The 19,881-nt window shown below is 46.2% G+C and overlaps 1 protein-coding gene across 1 annotated transcript in view; it reads left to right on the forward strand.

Annotated features, from left to right (window-relative positions):
- The window catches only part of LOC135910778 (uncharacterized), a 233,975-nt gene that overhangs the window by 28,999 nt on the left and 185,095 nt on the right, over positions 1 to 19,881 (forward strand). Inside the window, exon 11 of the mRNA XM_070538487.1 lies at positions 5,804 to 5,869. Within this exon, the coding sequence (XP_070394588.1) occupies positions 5,804 to 5,869 (66 nt within the window). The remainder of the gene's footprint in view (positions 1 to 5,803; positions 5,870 to 19,881) is intronic.

Genomic DNA, 19,881 nt, shown 5'->3' on the forward strand with positions numbered 1-19,881 from the left:
TTGTCTCCAGCGATATGCACTCTTTCTAGCGCAGAGTGTTTCAACATAACAGCTTCAGTCACGTTGTCTACATTTGAGTACGCGCTTTTTGTGTGTGTGCCAATTCTGTCCCCGTGGTGGTGTAGAGAAAAAAAATACAAGAAAAGCACTTACGCTGAGCTGCGTTTAAATTGAACCATCTGCCTATATCTAACGTGATTCTAGTTTACTTCGAGCTGGACGGTATAGCTACACACGACCATTTTTGACACATGACCACTTCAGAAAAGGCACTGCAATTTTCGACATTCGACGCCCCACGTTCCGTCAGCAAAAGTGAACATTTTTAGTTAAGTGATTTCTTTATCTCTTCTCCGGGATTGGGTTTTGGCTTCCTCACGAGATATATGCGAAACTTATATGTGTCGCTTTGTGGTCAATTCATTGCGGTCATTCCCGATTCGTCATCGCACTGTCGTAACGCCGTCGTGATCCCTCCAACGTCGTCATTCTAGCTTCGTCATCGCATTGTCGTAGTATCGCTGTCGTCAACCCATTGTTGCCTTGCCGTGATCGCCCTATAATGTCGTCGTCATGTCGTTATATGGTCATCGTTCTGTCGTAGTCATTCAAGTGTCATCATGCCATCACGGTCATTCCATAGTGGTCAACCTGTCTTTGTCATTCCAGTGTGGCTATCCAGTTGTCCCGAAGTCTCCGTCGTCACGAGGTCGTCGTCATCTAACATCGTCATCTAACGTCGTCATAGGGTCGTTGCTGTAGTGTCGTCATCCCTTATTCCCGCCGTCGTCCACATTCCTTCGTCATTATTGCACAGGACTTGTATCTTCCAACACCAGGGCCCGCATTCACAAAAGGTTCTTACGGCAAAACATTCGTGCCAGCCAATAGTGATGTAGGAAATATTATTAGCCAAGGCCATCAGCCATTGAAAAACAGCAATTACTAACGAAAAGCTTTCCAAATTCGGCCGCACAAGTTTATATTGAGCGATGCGTTTTGTGAGCTATATATCTCCAAACGGAAAAGAAGGAGAGGTATCTTAATTACTTGAAAATGTAGAGAGGTCGGCCGGATAATCTGGCCTGCTACTCTACGTAAGGGAAGGGGAAGAGGGGAAGAAAAAGGTCACAAGAACAGCGTTTTTGCAAACACAGATAAAAGCTTCACTTAAATGAATTCCTGGAGCGCCTGAGGTGTGCATAATATTTTTCCTCGCAATCAAACCCCTTTAAGAGAACAGTTCTCTTACGAGGGCCTCTTTTCATCGCAGTGGCCCAACAAGTCAGCCCAATCGAGGTTTCGGCGAAAGGGCTGACCCGAGGGGTCCTGTTCAGTTCGTCGAGGCCACTTTCCTTTCCTTCTGTCGGCTTCAATCGGACCGAAGGCTCAGACCAACAAACCGTGATGGCCACATCGGGGCAACTCGCTCCGAAAGCACCAATGGTGTCCCGGCTCAGCGGATGGCTCGAAGGAGTCTCTCAGGGCTCCACTAGCTCCAGAGCCACGCCGCCTGGCCAGGACTCACATGGCCTGTTGTCAGTGTCACAGGAACGGCCCATTGTTCTCGACCCAAAGCGAGTCAGCTTCGGTGTTGCCATTGCAGAGGCCGCCACTCCACCACGCTTGGACGGCAAAAAAGAAGCAGAAAATGAGGCTGAGGGCCGTCGCTTGCCAGCACAAGAAGTCTGTGCCTGGGATCGGACGACCGACGATGCTAAAAATCTTCAACAGGACGATTCCGGAAGAGCAGCAGCGTTGACAAGCGCTGCCGTAACCTCGAAGGAAAGTAGCAGTTCGCCCGAGACACCGCCTTTCATCAACCCTCAGGTTCCGACGATATGGAGTGCCCGGCGTTCTAGCGCCTTCCTTTTTTCGCCGAACAAAGTGCCAACTCGAGACAGCGCCCAACAGACGGACTCATAAGCGCGCCGTTATATTAGCGCGCGAACAATGGGCATAATCTGCCCGGATCACTCTTGCATAAAGTCGGTAAACTGAAGATGGTAAAATCTGGAAACGGACAGTGGTTACCGCGAAGCCCAAACCGCATCGCACGCTTGTCTCAGCTTTCTGAATTTGTATGGGGGTGAAAGAATAACAGTCACATTGCTTTCTGCTTGGGGATTTGGATAAGTGTGCTTACTACACTTTTTTGCTGGTAAATTGAGGTACTTTGGCCAAACAAAGAAATGTGGCAAAGTTTACTATAGATGAATTTAAATGCTTCGCGCCCTACTTTGGGCGGTCGTTCAACATATAAAAGAAACAGTCATGTCTTCGCAAAAACTTTTGCGCTTCACCTCTGTGACACACGTGGGTATTATTGGGGATGACGATGCTTTTAGAAATACATAGCAGCATGTGTCGTGAGAGGGTGTTTGTCCGAATCCCGGCGCTGCTCTGAGAGTCATGCGGAGTGAATGTTTCCCCAGCGAAGGCAGTATATTGTTCAAGAGTTTTAATGCGCTTTGCTTAGCGATATGTTGCATATATTTTGCAACCACGCAGCTGCGCACAGATTTTCAAAGACCGATATTCGGATATTACGCGTTAGAGGTAACGCCATAACGCACCTGCGCGATGGAAACACCGTATAAAAGAAGCGCGGTGAGTGAGGGATTGTTTGCTTCGTAAGCCACGTGTGGTTTATAAATGTCCGCCTAATATGCATATCAGCGTTTTGTTTCCGATTTCGTGCCTGTCAGAACGCAGTTGTTGTTCAATGCGAATACAATTCGCGAACTCTTTAGAAGCAGAACGCCATAACCACTCAGTCACGGTGGTGGTTAAAACAAGTATGGATCGAACACCTTTGTTGGTAGAAGTAGCTTAATGTTTTACTGGGCCCCACGTCGCATTGAGTGCGGGTGCGTAACCGGCTTTCGGTGGTTGCCTGGCGTTCACAACTATGTCGCACTGCTCTACTGACTCTTCCAAAGCCGTAAAATATGTTTTCTAAAGTGCCTTTTTTCTATACGTAGGGCGTGTGACGGCAATAGGTGCTTGCGCGTTGCTCGCGGCGCCATGACGTTGGGCTCGTTGGGCCTGCAAATAGCATAGCCGCCCTCTCGAAAGTTTGGCGGTGAGTGGGAGCCGTGGCTCCCTCTAGCGTGGTGTGTTACAGTAGGTGAAATTTTTTTACTTATAGCACAGGAGTGCGAACGTCAACAAGCAGGATTAACTTGCGAGAAACGAAGGGGGAAGAAGTTGACAAACAGTACTGTCCGTCAAATGGGTGGATAGATGGATGGATGGAAAACTTTAACGAAGGTCCTGGGGCATGCGACTCAGCGCGCTGCGGGCCGCTCCCACGTTGGGACAGTCAGGCCATGCTCGACCGCCGCGTCGTGGGCCTTCTGGACAGCCCATAGTTGCACCCCGGTATCGGGGTTCTTGATAGCGGAGAGCCAGTTGAGCTCATTGATTTGTCCTGTGCCTCGTAACGAGGGGCGACGCCAGAGCATATGGTCTGGAGAGCACTCTCTCCCACTGCTACGCACTCGGGTCTTTTATTTGAAGGAATTGTTGATTCTGAACGCATTCCCATGTTATGTGATATAAGGTGGGCTTGGCGCTGCACCAGGGGCAAATGTCTCTATACTGGGTGGGAAACATCTTTATTAGTATGTTTAGGTTTGGATATGTTCCTGTTTGCAGCCTCCTCCAAGAGGTTGCTTCATGCTGATTTAGGCTGTTGTGGGGTGGAGGGTATTTGATTCGGACGCCCTTATAGTAATTCAAAATGTCTGAGTAGCTTGGGTTGACTGGTATGGGTTCCTCAGGGTCGGTGCTTGTGGCCGCTCGGTTTGTGTGCTCTCGAGCTGCCTTGTCCGCCCTTAGGTTCCCTTCTATTCCAGCGTGTCCCGGTACCCAGAAAATTGTATGCCTGACTTTGTTGATAGCCCTGCAGGAGCGGAGGATGTGAAGCGCTCTGCGTCCTATTCTGCCGTTCATGTAATTCCGACACGTAGTTTGCGAGTCGATGAGTATTGTTAAAGACCTTTCGGATCGGTAGCCCTCCACTGCCGCTAGAGCTACGGCTATTCCCTCAGCTTCCGTTACCGAGCAGTCCTTCATTGACGCGCTGCTGATCTCTTTGTAGTCCTGGCTTATTACTATCGCAGCTGTCTTTACTATGTTTGTGCCTCTTTGCTTGGCGTATACTGCAGCATCTGTGTATACTGTGTATACACAGATGCTGTGTGTGTATACTGTGTGTCTGTGTATACTGTGTTTTTCGTGGCCAGGTACTTTTCGACGTATTTCGCCCTTGCGTCCCTTCGCGCCGTGTGGAGGTTTGGGTCTATGTTTTTGGGTAGGGGGCTAACAGTGTATGTTTTCCGATATTCATCAGGAATCCCCTCCGTTCTTTGGGTTTCTTTGATTGATTCCGCGAAGCCTAGCCTTATTAGCAGTTCCGTTCCCGTTTTGGTCTGCTGGAGTCTCATGAGCTGTGCGATACTTTGGGCTTCTTTTAGTTCTTCGAAGGTGTTGCTTAAACCAAGTGCCATTAGTTTCTCTGTCGATGTATTGTTCGGCTGGTGAAGTGCTGTTTTGTACGCTTTGCGTAAAATTGTGTCCGCTTCTTGTATTTCCTGTTTGGTGCAGTTGAAGTACGGGAGTGAGTATGCGACCCTGCTGACCACCAGGTTGCCAACCAGCTTAAGTGTGTCTCCTTCTTTCATCCCATATCTCTTTTGTGACACCCGAGTGATCATGCGTGCTATTTGGGTTGTTGACTGCTTGAGTGTTTTCAGCGTGTGGGTGCAGCGCTGGTTGGATTGCACCCACATTCCAAGGATCCTGATTTGTTGGCTTTCCGGTATCGGCTGCCCCTTTAGCCATATGTTATGGCTTGTGGAGTTATCCGTGGTCGCGGAAAACGAGACCTCGCGCCTTGTAGTGGGCCAGCTCGTTGAGGTTTTGGGGGCCTCCCATGATGGATCCCATTTGAGCGGGATACCACGTGAGAGTGTGGGAGGCGATGCTTTTGTCGTCGAGGATGCGACAGGCTTCCCTACGCACTGCGCCAATGCTGAAGGCGCGGATGGCTGCCCTGGAGTCACTGAAGTTATTAGCATGTTTGTCGTCCAGAAGGGCCAAGGCAATGGCCACTTGCTCGGCCGCACGCGATGACGTGCTTCGTACCGAAGCACCGTTAACGGCACGACACCCGTGGTTGATGGAGACTACCGTGAAATTGTTGCTGTTGCTATACTAGGCCGCGTCAACGAAGCAGCAGCCGCCAGGAAGTTCTGTCACGCGGCGTATGAGCGCCACCGCCCTGGCCTTCCTTCTTTCTACGTTGCGCTGGAGATGCATATTGCGCGGGGCGGGGCATATTTATTTATTTATTTATTGAGTACCTGCATCGCCTTAGAAGGCATTACAGCAGGGGGGTATATACATATCTACATCAGTTGACACTAATTTCAACACACAAAGCGCGGTAAAACGTTTCATTACATTGTATACCAACAATATTTGACGGGAGAGCATTCCACTCCCTCGTGGTCCTGTAAAAAAATTCATAACGCAAGGTGTCACCCTTAAAAGGAAATTCATGGAGTTTCAAGGCATGGTCTCTTCTACGGGAAATGTACGATGGTAATTTAATATATTTGTTCCTGTCGATGCCTATTTTAGAATAGTAAATACTGTGAAAAAATTTGAGTCTGAGGCACTTTCTTCTATCCTTTAGATCTTGCCAATTAAGTCTGCGCTTGCCTTCGGTAATACTGAAGTTCTTGTCGTAATTACCAAGAACGAATCGAACCGCCCTATTCTGAATTTTTTGCAGTAAATCGACTAACTGACACGTATAAGGATCCCAGCAAATGCAAGCGTACTCAAGTACCGAACGTACGTGAGTAAAATACAACTGTTCTTTCAATTTACTAGGTGATTGGCCAAAATTTCGACGGAGGAAGCCCAACTTTCGTGCCGCCTTCTTTCTTGCCTCCTGTACATGCCTGTTCCACCTTAAATCCGAGGTAAACCAAACTCCCAAGTACTAACATTCCGTAACCCTGCTTAAGGTAACGCTATTTAATTTGTACTCGTATGTCTTGTGTGAATGTTTCCTTGTAAAGGTGATGTTTAAACATTTTGAAACGTTAAGTGACATTTCCCATTTCGCACACCAAGTTGAAAGTTTGTCTAAATCACTCTGAAGTGCATAAAAATCGGAATCACTATCAATAACCCTATATACTACGCAGTCGTCTGCAAACATCCTGAAAGATGACATAATACCGCTAGTGATATCATTTATATATAATAAAAACAAGAGGGGCCCCAACACAGAACCTTGGGGTACTCCATAGGTCACTGCAGCAAGATCAGAGGAGATGCCATTGAGAACCACAGACTGTTGTCTGTGTGAAAGATATTCAGATATCCATGCAATTACCTTTTTGTGCAACTTGTAGGCGTGTAATTTGCTAATAAGTAGGTCGTGAGCCACAACGTCAAATGCTTTTCGAAAATCTAAAAAGATGCAATCAATTATCTGCCTTTTGTCTATTGCTTGAGCCAAATCGTGAGTGAATTCAACAAGCTGCGTAGTACAAGAAAAACCCTGCCGAAATCCATGTTGGTTTGCATTTAATAGATTATTTTTAACTAGATGTGACATAATACAGCTATATATAACGTGTTCCATTAGTTAACATGTAATACTAGTCAAAGACACCGGTCTGTAGTTCTCAATGCAGTTTTTGGGCCCACTTTTGTGTACAGGCACAACATTTGCCAATTTCCAGTCGGTAGGTACGGCACCCATGTCTAAACATTTTTGGAAAAGACGGCGGAAATAAATGCACAACGATTCACAACAACTACTAAGCATTGCTGCTGCTATATTGTCTGGTCCATTCGCCTTTCTGGGAGAAACATTTTCTAAGAGCTTGCGTACACCTTCCAAAGCAAACTCAGCTTCGGGCATTTCTTCATTGCATAGCGAAAAATCGAGACTTACAACCCGAAACTGGCGATTACTAAACACAGAAGAAAAATAACTACCAAATGCTTCAACTTTGCGCTTGTCATCATCAAGTACCGTGCCTAGGTATTCAAGAGGAGGGACAGAACTGTCGTTCTGTCCACTATGCCGAATATACTTCCAAAATTCTTTGGTATCTTCTACCAACCGTTCCCCAAGACGAGCAAAATAAGATTCCTTAGCCGATTTGGCTGAATTCTCAAAATCAAGCTTTAACCTCTTTAGTTTGGATAAGTCTTCCAGGGACCTGTGTTTTTTATACTTTAAGTATACCCTCCGCACCCTGCGCAGCAAGATGCGCTGTTCCTGCCGAAACCACGGTTTATCTTTATCACGTTTAGATGAAAGCATCCGAGCTGGAACGAACTTATCTCGAAGATAGAAGAGCTTTGCTTTAAAGCTTTCCCACAGCTGTTCAACGCTCAAATCATCCGCCAATGTGTCAAACGTTGGGAAGTACAAATCTAACGACTGATTTATAGAACAGTAATCAGCCTTACCATAGAAGAACACTTTTCTAGGCGGTTTTTTCACTATTGGCACATTTGTAACGCTAACGTCAGCAATAAAAATATTATGGTCGCTCAATCCAGGTAGTGCATGAACGTCTGATACAATACCAGACCAATTACACAATAGCAAGTCCAAGACATGGCCAGTACCATCATCACGTGACGCACTGAGGACGTATTGTTCAAATGCATGAGTGTCCATTAGATCAAAAAACGAGGAGTACAAACAACCACTAACAGAGTTCCTGGGAACTGCACATGACCAGTCAATTTCAGGTAGGTTAAAGTCCCCTCCGATCAAAACACGGTCATTTTTCAAACACTCCAAAAACTCAGAAAGTTTGATGAACTGCTCATACGACGCGCTTGGTGGACGGTAGTTGGAGCCGAACACCATGCTTTTTCCATTTACGAGCCGAAACTTACAAAAAACTGCCTCAATATCAAGTAGTGGGCTTGCCACATGAACGCAATGTATTCTACTATTTACAAGAATAAAGACACCTCCACCATGATAATTTCTATCACGCCTAAAACACTGGTAGCTTGCCGGAAAAATTTCAGAATCTAAAACCGAAGAATCCAGCCATGACTCGGTGCCCAACACTACCGTGGGCTGTAGGGTACGTAGCAGACATTGAAATTTGTCAATTTTATTCTTTATGCTCCTGCAAATAATGATTAGAACCCTGAGAGGCAATCCTGTTGTACGCTTATGCGAAGGCCACTGCTGAACTACATCTCCTGTTGCCCCATCGAGCCGAAAGCGCTTTCCCCGCAGGTAAAGCGGGGAAAGCGCTTTTCTTTCTGCTCTTTCGTAAGGCCCTTGTAGGCGTCTTCGACAGTGGCCGGGGAGATGCCCACTTCTGTTAGGAGTCGTCTGTCCGCCCTGGTGCCGGAGGGGTCTAATAATCTTTGCCCTTTCTTGTGCTTCTGCAATTTCTTCCAGAGCATTATGAATACGCAACTGCAGGAGTCGTTCAAAGCATGTGTAGTTTGGTAGTCCGGGCGCACTCTTGATCCCCCTCCTTATCATGGCATTTGGCTTGTCTAGCTCGGCCGTCTTACAGACGTGCATGGCCGCTACGTACGTGAAATGGCATTACAAGAAAGCGTGGACTAGCCTTATCAGATTCTCTTCGCTCAGAAATCTCCTGTTAGCTACCCGCTTGACTACACCGATGACGCTATCCGTCTTCTTTTCTAGTTTTTGAATGGTAATGCTATTTGATGCTATTTAATTGATGCTATTGTGAATGGTGATCCCCATTTAGTGTAGAGATAAATGTCGATTTCAGTGGGGGTTTCCAGTTCTGTGGCTTGCGGCCCTTTCTAGTTGGGCTGTAGAGAAGGAGCTCCGATTTATTTTGGGAGCACTGGAGTCGCCTGTGTGTTAGAAAGTTCTCCGTAGTGTCGACAGCTTCCTTGTGAGCTACTTCGACTTGTGCGTCACTGCCACCCGCGCCCACACAGTGATATCGTCCGCGTGGATCATGTGACCGATGCCCTGGACCTTGCCTAGGTATCTCGAGAGGTCGACCATTGCAATGTTGAAGAGGAGTAGTGAGATGACTGATCCCTGGGGGGTGCCTCTTCTGCTCATCTCCATTTTCTGTGATTCCAAATCTCCAGCTTTAAGGATGGGACATCGTTTGCTCAAGAAAGAACTGACGAAGGCATGGAAGGACGAGCTTAGGTCGAGTGACGGATTTTTTCAAAGGCCTTCTCCAGGTCCAAACCAAGGATGGCTCTCATATCCCGAGAGCAGCATTCCCGGATTTGAGTGTTGACAAGCTTCATGGCGTCCGGGGTGGAGAGGCCTGGCCTGAAACCTATTATGTTGTGAGGGAAAAGGTCGTTGGTCTCGATACACTGGGCAATTATGTTATGGATGGCGTACTCGGCTACCTTCGCTGCACATGACGTCAGTGAGATGGGGTGGAGGTTGTCCAAGCTCCGCGGTTTACCGGGCTTTGGGATGAGTATGACCTTCGCCAACTTCCATTGTTCCGGTAGAGTTCCCTCCTCCCAAATCCGATTTATCTCATCTGTGAAAAACTCGATCGATGCGTCCTCTAGGTTTCTGAGAGCCTTGTTGTTAATGTGATCCGGGTCGTCGGTCAGATGAAAACAAAATATAGGGGCCACTTATATCCTTGTCACACGGGGAGACTTAACCATGGTTAAGCTAACTACGATTACGGCTGACTGTATACTTACTGCTAGCTACGTGGCAGATGTAACCGTGGTTAGTCGCCTAACCATGGTTATCGCATACGGAGCTTTTCAACCTCCGTTTCTCTTCGCAAACCGAGAACCAGACACGATGGCGGACAACATGATTATCCAGGGGCACAGAAAGAAAAACTTGGAAGTTTGGACTCAAATAAGAACAAAACAACCGATTGACGCATAGATTATCCTGGCTGTTCTGTTGACTTTACCAAGCCAGGGTTGAAAGGCTGATTTCCAATTCTGCCTAGTGGTGAACAATAGTGGGTTTACGAACAATTACACGTTGTTATTGATGCGAAAGTGTCAAATGGCTGATTGAGCGTAAAAGCCGGTCTGTAGCAGCGAAACGGCACGTAAATTGGTTTTTATTGGCTACGACGCCACGTCACGAGCGCGCCTCGACGGAGCAGAGTGGGCGAAAGGGCACAGCTGCTGCCGCATCAGCGCGCCAGGTGCTGCGCGAGGGGAGAGGGCATCACCGCGGTGACATGTCACCCTCGCTTTCACTCTCGGAGCCTATTTCTATCCGCGTGTTTCTTGGCCGCGCAAGCTCTCGCCTGCGATATAACTGCATATAATAACACAGTAAACGACACGAGCCGTTTCGCGGCCGAGCTGTGGAGATTCGCCGATTCCGGCAGGTGGCCCTACGTGTTTCCCGATGAGGTGGCGGCGGTCGTGGCTACGCCTGCAGCAATGACTAGCAGCGATGCCCAGTAACACCCCGTCGCCCGGTCTCCGGGCTTACGACGTCGTTACTCTATGAAATGCGCCTGAGCATCGTTCTTAGGTTCTTAGGATTGTTGTTGGGTTCTGCCAGCGTGTGACACTACTGCTTCGTCGCCGTTTCATGGTAAGACGGCAGGAAGTTATTTTGCATGTTGTTAAAGAGTTACTTATTCTCTTCGTATTTCATTGTGTCACTGGTAGCTGCATGGACAAGTGGCGGAAGGGGCATAATGGCCTTGAAGAAGTAAACAGGTGCTGACCATCGGTAACGTATAATTTCATTTTGCATTCTTTTCTTTAATCATGCGCAACAATGAGTGATGACGCCGGCGAAAACAGTGACGCGGCAGAAAAATATGTATTACACGAAGGAACGTAGCACCTACATACAATAGCTTTGGAGACTCCAGTATTGCTTACCTTCTGCCTCTGTCATTCTACGTATTGCAGGAAGCTCCACTATTCCTTCCTCAAAATACACGCTACAGCCTAAGGACATCATGCATATTCAAGGGCAAATTACCAAGTATGAGAAGATGACTGCAAGGCATCGAGGATAGCAGGTGAAAACCGCCAGCACCGTCGAAGTGCTTCGACGGTGCTTCACCATCGAAGCACTTAAACATAGTCATCATCCGCAAGACATTGTCAACTCAGCACCGTCGAAGTGCTGAGAAGCGGCTGTTTAATGAGGGACCATATAGGAGGCTGTGTGAGCAACTTGCTGGATTGCACATTAGGGACGATGATGTTGGCGCGTGCCCAATTGTCTATGCAGCCATTTTAGTCTGGCACGCAACCACTCATGTAAAGAAATCAGGCATACCCAGGAATTTTAATCCAAGCTACGTTAATAGATGTTCTTTTCTTGAAGTGTTGTGAACTGAGTGGCCGTGCCGTTGGGCTGCTGAGCCCGAGGTCACGTGTTTGATTCTGGGCCCGGCTGCCGCATTCGGACGGGGGCTGAGTGCAAGAACATCGTGTACCGAGTATCGGGGGAAGTTAAAGAACCCTAGTTGCTCAATTTTCCGGTGTCCCCCGCAAAGGCATGTTTCTTACTGAGATCGCGGTTTTGACACGGGAATACCCATACTTTGATTTACTTTTAATTAAGTGGGGGGGGGGGGGTCTCAGATAACAAGCATAACGTACTTTTACGCGCAAACGTAACTGGTCAGTATATCAGAACGGGCTATCGCGCGTGTGCGCCGATAGCGTTTGCGTCTTCTTCCCATGACTCTTCTTTTTCCTCGCTGCCCATGCAGATACATTAGCGATATGAATAAACGGCCAGCCGGTCATTCCTTGCTCAACAACGTGTTTCTTCAGTCTGTTACTTCCAACACAATACACGGCTTCAGAATTGTGTCTCGGCAGCAGAATGGACCCTATCAAGCCTTCAATGCCGCTGCAGCTTTCCAGAAATTTGAAAAGAAACTGGCTGCTGTTTAAAAAGCAGTTGGAACTCTTCATCGCAGCGACTTCGTCAGACAAGCCAAGGATAGAAGCATTGTAAGTGTGAACCCTCCTCAGCACCGCTGGTGATGATGCCCTGGAGGTGTACAACAACTTCGTGTTTGCAGAACGTGAGTACAAAGAACATTACTAAACTTTGGTCACGAAGCTTGAAGGGTATGGTGTCCAGCAAGGGAACGAAGTTTATGAAAGGCACTTGTTCCGCGTTCGAGTACAGGACGAGGCAAAACTCTGAAAGATTTTTGTGGGATATCAAGAAGGAAGCGAAACTTTGCAACTTTGGAGAGCTTGAACAATCTTGATAAAGGAGCAAGTGGTCTGTGGTATCAACGATAAAAAGCTTAGACCAAAGTTGCTTGACGAGAAGGACCTTAGCCTGCACAAACATGACCCAATGTGCAAAGCATCTGGAGTTTCTGCACAGCAAAATGCGGCGTGATCTAAGGAAAGTCTACAAGTAGAGTGCACGAGAGGAACTGAACGAGTCAGCAAAAAGCAGTCCTAATGCCGCCAATGCGGAAAATTTCATGCGCCAGAAGAATGCCAAGGCCGCGGCAAGTGTTCCTACTTATGCCAGAAAAAGAATGACTTCGCGGCGCGTGATTAAAAAATTCACAGGAAGTGATGCAACTGGCTGACTTCGCTGCATAGTTTTGTATTACTTTTCTTTGACGTATCGTCTTCTACCGTTTGTCTACCCAAGAATAGGCTGCTCTCCCGCGCATTGTGGCCCGTTTTACATGACGGTGTAGGAGGGTGCGTTGTCACTGTGCCACTATAGCAAGCCAATAATTTGCTATCTGTAGAGGTAATTACCATTCAAAGCAAATGTTAATACAGGTGCAGTAAGCATACAACAGACAAACATATTCAAGATTTATTGGTTTCTGTGCAGGAAAAAAATTATCCAGAGAAGAGATGCAAATTAATGTGCATAAAACATTCGAAAACAAAATGACAACGCTGTTTATTCATGCCACGGAGTTAATGCTATCGTACAAATTTTTTTCCGATAGCCTGTACATTCGCCATGTCAAATTTATTGGGTAATTGAGGTAAGATAACCTTTCAAGGCGCATAAGGAAATTCATGCTAGAAAACAGACATGAATATGCAGCTGAACTGTACCACGTTCAGCACACCGTTAAAACTTCGGGTACTTGTCTTTCTTGTCATTTGCAATTTATTTATTTATTTATTTATTTATTACTTACTTCCAGCTTGGATGTCAGGTTTTAGGGAGGAGTGGGGTAAGTAGTAGTACAGTATATAGGAATACAATGTACATTTGGTCGAGGAAGTGCGGCATTAGAAGAAACTTCATAAGACGTACCAAGCGAAGTACAAACAATGTGCCACGACAACGTGAAGCATCGTTAGCTATTGCGGAAAGCACTATAAAAGAAGACACCTTCCAACACTCAACCACATTGGCAGGTAGGTTATTCCATGTGCGATTTGTGCTCGGGAAAAAAGAGGCTTTGAACACATTTTCCTCTGCACAAGAACTCGCTCACCTTCTTTGAATGGAAAGAACGGGTTTGTCGCTGGGTAATTGAATGAAAATATGCATTTTTGTTTATTCCAAGTTGGTTATGGCAAATAATTAGAACATTTTTAGTCTTTCCTGCGGTCGTCTTACCTGTAGGGTCCCTAAATAGGCCGTTTGCAAAAGGGCTGATGGGAATTTTTTCCAACTGTAACAAATATATATGAACCTGATCCATTTGTGTTGGACATTCTCAAGTTTGGTAAAATATTGCACTTTGTGTGTGGATCCCACGCAACTGCTGCATATTCTAGAATTGATCTGATGAAAGTTTTGTACGCGAGCAGTCTAATTTCTGTAGAGGATTTACAAAGGGTTCCTCTCAAATATCCAAGTGGTTTCACTTGTATATTTACAGTGTTCGTTATGCGGTCATTCGATTTCAGATCTGATGTAATTATGACTCCTAAGTATTTGTATTCTGTAACCTCAGATAAGGTGTTATCGATGGTGTAGCGGAACTTCAAAGGATTAACTTTGCGTGTCACAGTTATATCTACTATTTTTTCATAATGAATGCACATTTGCCAAGTTGAGCACCGGGTCTGAATTTTACGTAGAGACATATACAATAATTCCTGATGGTCGTGGCACAATATATCATGGCAAAGTATACAATCATCGGCAAACATACGTGTTTTAATTGATATATTGGCAGCAATGTCATTTAGAAAAAACCAAGAAAAGTAATGGTCTTAGGACGGGGCCATGAGGGACACCGGACTCTACAGGGGCAGGGTCCGAACTGAATCCATCAATATATACAGTTTGATGCCTGAATGATAAGTATGCCGCTAGCCATGCGAGCAATGTACCGTTTTTCAGAATAGGTCCATGTTCCAAAAGCAGTTTTTGGTGGCACACTCTATCAAAAGCTTTCTCGAAATCCAGAAATATCATGTCTATTTGATTACCCCTATCTAATGCTGCTGCGAGGTCATGGACAATTTCTGATGATTGCGTTACCGTGGAATGTTTGCGACGGACACCATGCTGTCGGCTATCAATAATGCAGTTTTCCTCAGCAAAAGTGCAAATATGTGCCAACATAATGTGCTCGAGTATATTCGCACATGTACATAATAAGGAAATAGGCCTCTAGGAAGAGACAAGAGACCGGTCATCGGTTTCCGGTATTGGTGCGAGCATGTTTCCAATCATTCGTAAGTTCAGCAGGGGAAATGATTTGTCAGATGTAAAGCATAAGTGCTTACGCACCATTCAGGGTTACAGAAGACAAAAGAAGCAGGAATGCCGTGAATTCCCAGCGACTTTCTGATATCTAGATTTTGCAGAAGTGCCAGTATACTCTCTTCCCCAATAGATAGATTACTTATTGCAGGAATTTCGTCAAAAGAATTGAATTGTGGAATTACATGCTCGCTTGTGAAGACGGAGCAGAAGTAAAGGTTTAAGGCATTCGCTACGTCCTTTCGATCCATTACGGCAGTGCGAATTATCATAAGGTTCGAAACTGATTGCTTCTTTGGCGGCAAGTGACGGCAAAATTTTGCCGGTGACGCAACAAGAAACTCTGTTAAACGTACACTTTGATGATGATCTTTACTTTTTTGATAGCATTTTTGACAAGGCAGTTCAGATAACTGGTGTGCGCCCTCAGGGGAAAGGCGTTGTAGATACCGTTTCCTTGCTTTTTTGGCTTTACAGCCTGCACTGGCTATTTGTTTAGTCATCCAAGGCTTGCAAGTACGTTTTGCAACCTTTTTGTTTGGAATGAAGCATATTGTGCAGTGCATGACTAAATCATTGAAGAGCAGCCATAACGTATCAACGGATATGCCATTGCATTCATATTGGAAAACAAAGGAAGGGAATGAATTGTCCAATGCACTTCACGAGTACATCCACATCACTGGCGCGAGAAAAATCGAGTACAAAGGTCCCCGTCTGTTTCAGTTTTGAAACTTTCGTCAATTCCACGATAAAGGGCACTATTTTGTGGACTGAAGTCCCTTCAAAAATGTGCACACTCGGATTCATACTAATAACTTTGTCATTAACGAGGAATAAATCTAAAGTTAACGCACTTCCACCGTGAACACGAGTAGGCAGTTTCACTAACTGCGTTAAATTGTGCAGCAGAACTATGTCAACAAAGGGATCCGCAGTAGGAGAGTGCGCATTTGGGAACTCATTAGCCCAATTGTCATCTGGGACGATAAAATCACCTGCCAACAAAATTCGGCAAGATTGGTTCCTATGTTCGCATAGAAATTCATTCAGGTTTTCAAAAAATGCAGGGCTGCACTTTGGAGGGTGATAATATCCCGCAATTATATAAAAATCTTCAAGAACAAACTTTACAACAACGCTTTCCATTCCAACAGGGTCAGGTAGTCTGGACACATTCAAGCACTCCTTAAAAAGTATGGCTACGCCACTACCTCAGGAATCTCTGTCGTTACGGTAAATTCCATAACCTGCTGGAGTGATTTCGGCATCGTTGAAATCTCAATGTAACCGAATTTCAGTAATAACTATGATCTGTGGGTTATGGACCATTAACAATACTTACCAGATCTGCTCTCTTGTTAACTATACTACGTGCGTTCACGTTGAGACAACAAAATGTACTTTTAACAGGAAAATCGGGTCATCTTTTCTTCTCAGACGCGAGTGAACGTACAACGATAGGCACCATCTTCATTTGGGTACTATCCCACTGAAACATTTTTTTGTCAATGCGAACTTCCCGTACAAAAATTACTGTTGATTAACCATTGATATATTGTTGGGGAACTGTTCAAACAACGGACTTCAACAAATTTTCAAGAGCAATTGAGTTCACTCAAACCTTGCACAACAATGTTACCGTTTAGTGTTCCCAATAAACAATTTATTGGGTAATTTTTGTTGATTTTTTTAGTTGTTTTTTTTTGTTTAGCAGTTGAGTCCAGTATACAACAATTAGGACTCGCATATGAAGACATTCCAAACATTTATTTCGATGTGTTCCAACCTCATTCCTGTCACTTTGCGGCAGGTAGGTTCTTCTTTCACCTCGCTTTCATTAAAAGAAAATAATGTATGACCGATGGGGTGGAATCGAAGGTCGGCCGTCGAGCCCGGTACTCTAACGAATAGGCCACGAGCGCGCGCATACTCCTCTCATTCGAAAACCAGTAAGCTCAGAAATGCTTGGCGCGTGCGCCGCGTGCCACTTCCTGGTGCTGTCGCTACAGCTGGTGCTTTGAAGCGCCTATCTCCGGGACCGCCCCACTTTCGTAGCCATTTTCGCTACGTAAAAACTGCAACGTTAGACTAGATTCATGAGCGCCAAAATTCATAACGATTTATTTCTTCGCCTCTCTACAAATGCCATCGTCGTTTTAACATACACTAGATGACATAACCATTGGTACTATCCGAAATGAGCATGTTTCGGGGAGCAGAAGAATGCGAAATTCACTTGCAAACACGGTGACTACGCGCATGTGGAGTTCCCCAAAAGTAGACCCGGCGGCAGCGCGGCCGGCGATAAGACAGGTGCCGACAGGCGACGACGCTACCTTCGAGCATCAGACGCGCTGCGGGAACCGTATGATGCAAGCGCGCACACGCTGCAAACATACACGGGTGAGGTCTTCGAATTTCCTACGGCGTACCCTCTGTCCGCAAAGCAAATATAGTTTTTTTATGCAATGTGCGTGGTACTAGAGATCAAAGAAGAACGCGCTTTGAGATCGCAGCGCGCAGCCGCTATAACCATTGACTTCAAAGAGCTTCAGATTCAGCAACGGCCGCAACAGTATTACAGCTCATTTCTGTATCTGCGGCTGCTCCCGTCTCTCGCCTTGCAAGAAGCACGCGATTTATTTGAGCCTCGCCGAACTGTCGTCGTCTAATCTCCCTAGCCTGTGCAGGTCTCGTATGTTCAGTTAAGAACACCAAAGGCAAATGAAAGAAATACAGGTAACGGACTCTTATCATGCCTTACTTGTCACCTCGTCATCTGCAAGGGCATTACAAACTATTTTAGAAGCTTTATTTTTATAGAAATAACAGAACTAGTAGTAATCTTTATTTCTAGGTGGCGCGACAAACGTCAAGGTAGCGTTCGGGTGCGTATGTGTGCGCGCAAGCGGGTGCAACCGAGCTTCGTTTTGCGCACACTTTTGCAACAATACACACGGTTACCGCTAGTTTCGTAGTCGCATTTTTGGTCGTAGTATTTATTGTTTACGCTATGAATTAGGTTGTTCTTAAAAACTTATAAAGGTTAGTTGATGAAAAATTATTGCTAATCAATTGGCGGTTTTTAAGTGCCGTTTTGTTGTGTTTGAAAGCTTTGTATAACTGAATACGATAGTGAAGCTGTGAAAGGCTTTCGGACTTAGTTATTCGGTTGCAGTTGAGCGGTGGTTCGCGCCTCGTGCTTCTTGATGAAAGTGTTTGTTTCTTTTCGGACATCATGACGCACATTTTAGTGAAATGCTTTAACGACATAAGTGGGACGTTTATCCGTTGAAGTGGTTGGCTCACCCAGCTACTAGTCTTCAACTGATGTGTGAGCCTGACGGTTTTGATGAGTTGCGCGGCATAGGCCATGATGCCTGTTGGAGAGAAGGCACCCCGAAACAGTCGCAGCCACACTTCTGAAGATAGGTAAGTAATCACGTTTTCTTGGGCACGAAGCCTTCTTTTCTATTTTGACATTGACGAGCGTGACATGTTAAGCACACCGTTCACTTTCTTCTAGCAAACCGCATGCCCCGGAGCAAATGCGTGCGATATCTCTCGCTGCCTCCGTCACTTCGTTTGATACAATGGTAGGCGAAGAGGCAGCGGCGCCCCATGTGCGTAAAATTGCATTGCTTCATTTGTTCCTGTCTAATACCATTTCCTTCATTTGTATGACAGAACACTATTGGAACATAAGGATCGGCTTCTCTGCGCAGTGATAATTTTGTACAGTGGCCACGTCATCTTTCATGGGGGCTCACGTGGGCTGTCTAAGCGCTTGTTATCGCATTCCGGTACGTGAGAGGCGCGCTGCCTTTCAAGGTATTTAGGCAGGCACTACGAACTTGTAGGAGAACCGCGACAAATAATTGAGCAGCAGGTGTGCAGCTGTGCTGCGCTTGTACCACACTCGTACCGGAGGGCAGTGTTGCACTTCACGCTTACACATTTCGTAACTATGGCGGCCGCCGTGGCAATTTGGGGCTCGAGGTCGTGGATACGATCCCTGCAGCGGCCGCATTCCAAAGGAGCGGAATGCAAGAACGCTCGTGCATTGTGCATTGTATGCACGTAAAAATTTCCAGGAAGTCAAAATTATTACGGAGTCCCCAACTACGACGTGCATCATAATGAGATCGTTGGTTTGGCACGTGGAACATCAGAATTATTTTTTTTCGTAGTGGCTTATCGTATACCATACGGTTAGTGTGATCACCTTTTGTGCCGTAGGGGTTAAGCGCTCCTCGATTTAGGTTGCGGCTAATGATGCGGCGCGTCGCGAAATATATTTCGCCTCTTTGGGATTTGCGGAGAGCGGCCAACCGATAAGTCGCAGCTTCCGCGCGGTGACTGTACACGGATACACAGCGCAAATGAACAGAGGTTTGGTGACGACGTCGGCAAAAACCACAGCCGCCGACGGGCTCACCTTATCGCCTATCACCGCCAAAACTACCGCAGTAAGCATCTTTATCTAGCGCGGTGGGTTGCCGTTGAAGGCATACTGTACAATTTTAATTGGCGATAACCGAAACATGCCACCGTTCTCTGCTGCCTCTTTGAGTTGGACCGATCCGAATGTGCATTGCTTCCAGAAGCGAAAGTAGCGCCAATCGGCGCGTTGTCGCCTCGAGCTGAGCGTTGCACTTGAGTACCGTTTGCGCGGTGAAGAACGACGCGTGCATGAAGCTAGCTCACTGCGCGGAGGCTATCACGCAAAACGTGCAAGGGGGTGTACGCGACGTTCTGCACACAAATCGCGCGGGATGATCGGAGCCACGCCGGAGCGGCTAGCTTTAAAGAAGCAGTACATATTCTCACTCGTACAGGCACGCTCACGCTCGCATCGCTCTCGGCGTATCTTTAGGTCATTCCTTCTGCTGGACTTCTACCCAAAGATTCCATATCTGCTTGGTATCGGCTATGCACTGTCGCGTGGTCTTTGGTTCTGCGAGAGAGCCGGGAATATTTTTCCCCGCTGCGAAACATCACTGTGCGTGTTTTAGCTAACATTTACCGTAGCAACCCATTCCTTCCTTTTCTCGATGGCACTCGTACAGAGTCGCAAATTTTTACTTGCCAGTATAGTGTGTACTTCTATTTCGTGCGTACTTATGTGCATTGTTGTGGCAGATTCTTATTCCGCGTAATCTCATTTTCTGTCCGCATTC

The sequence above is a fragment of the Dermacentor albipictus genome, chromosome 5 (assembly GCF_038994185.2).
Source record: "Dermacentor albipictus isolate Rhodes 1998 colony chromosome 5, USDA_Dalb.pri_finalv2, whole genome shotgun sequence".
Lineage (NCBI taxonomy): Eukaryota > Metazoa > Arthropoda > Arachnida > Ixodida > Ixodidae > Dermacentor > Dermacentor albipictus.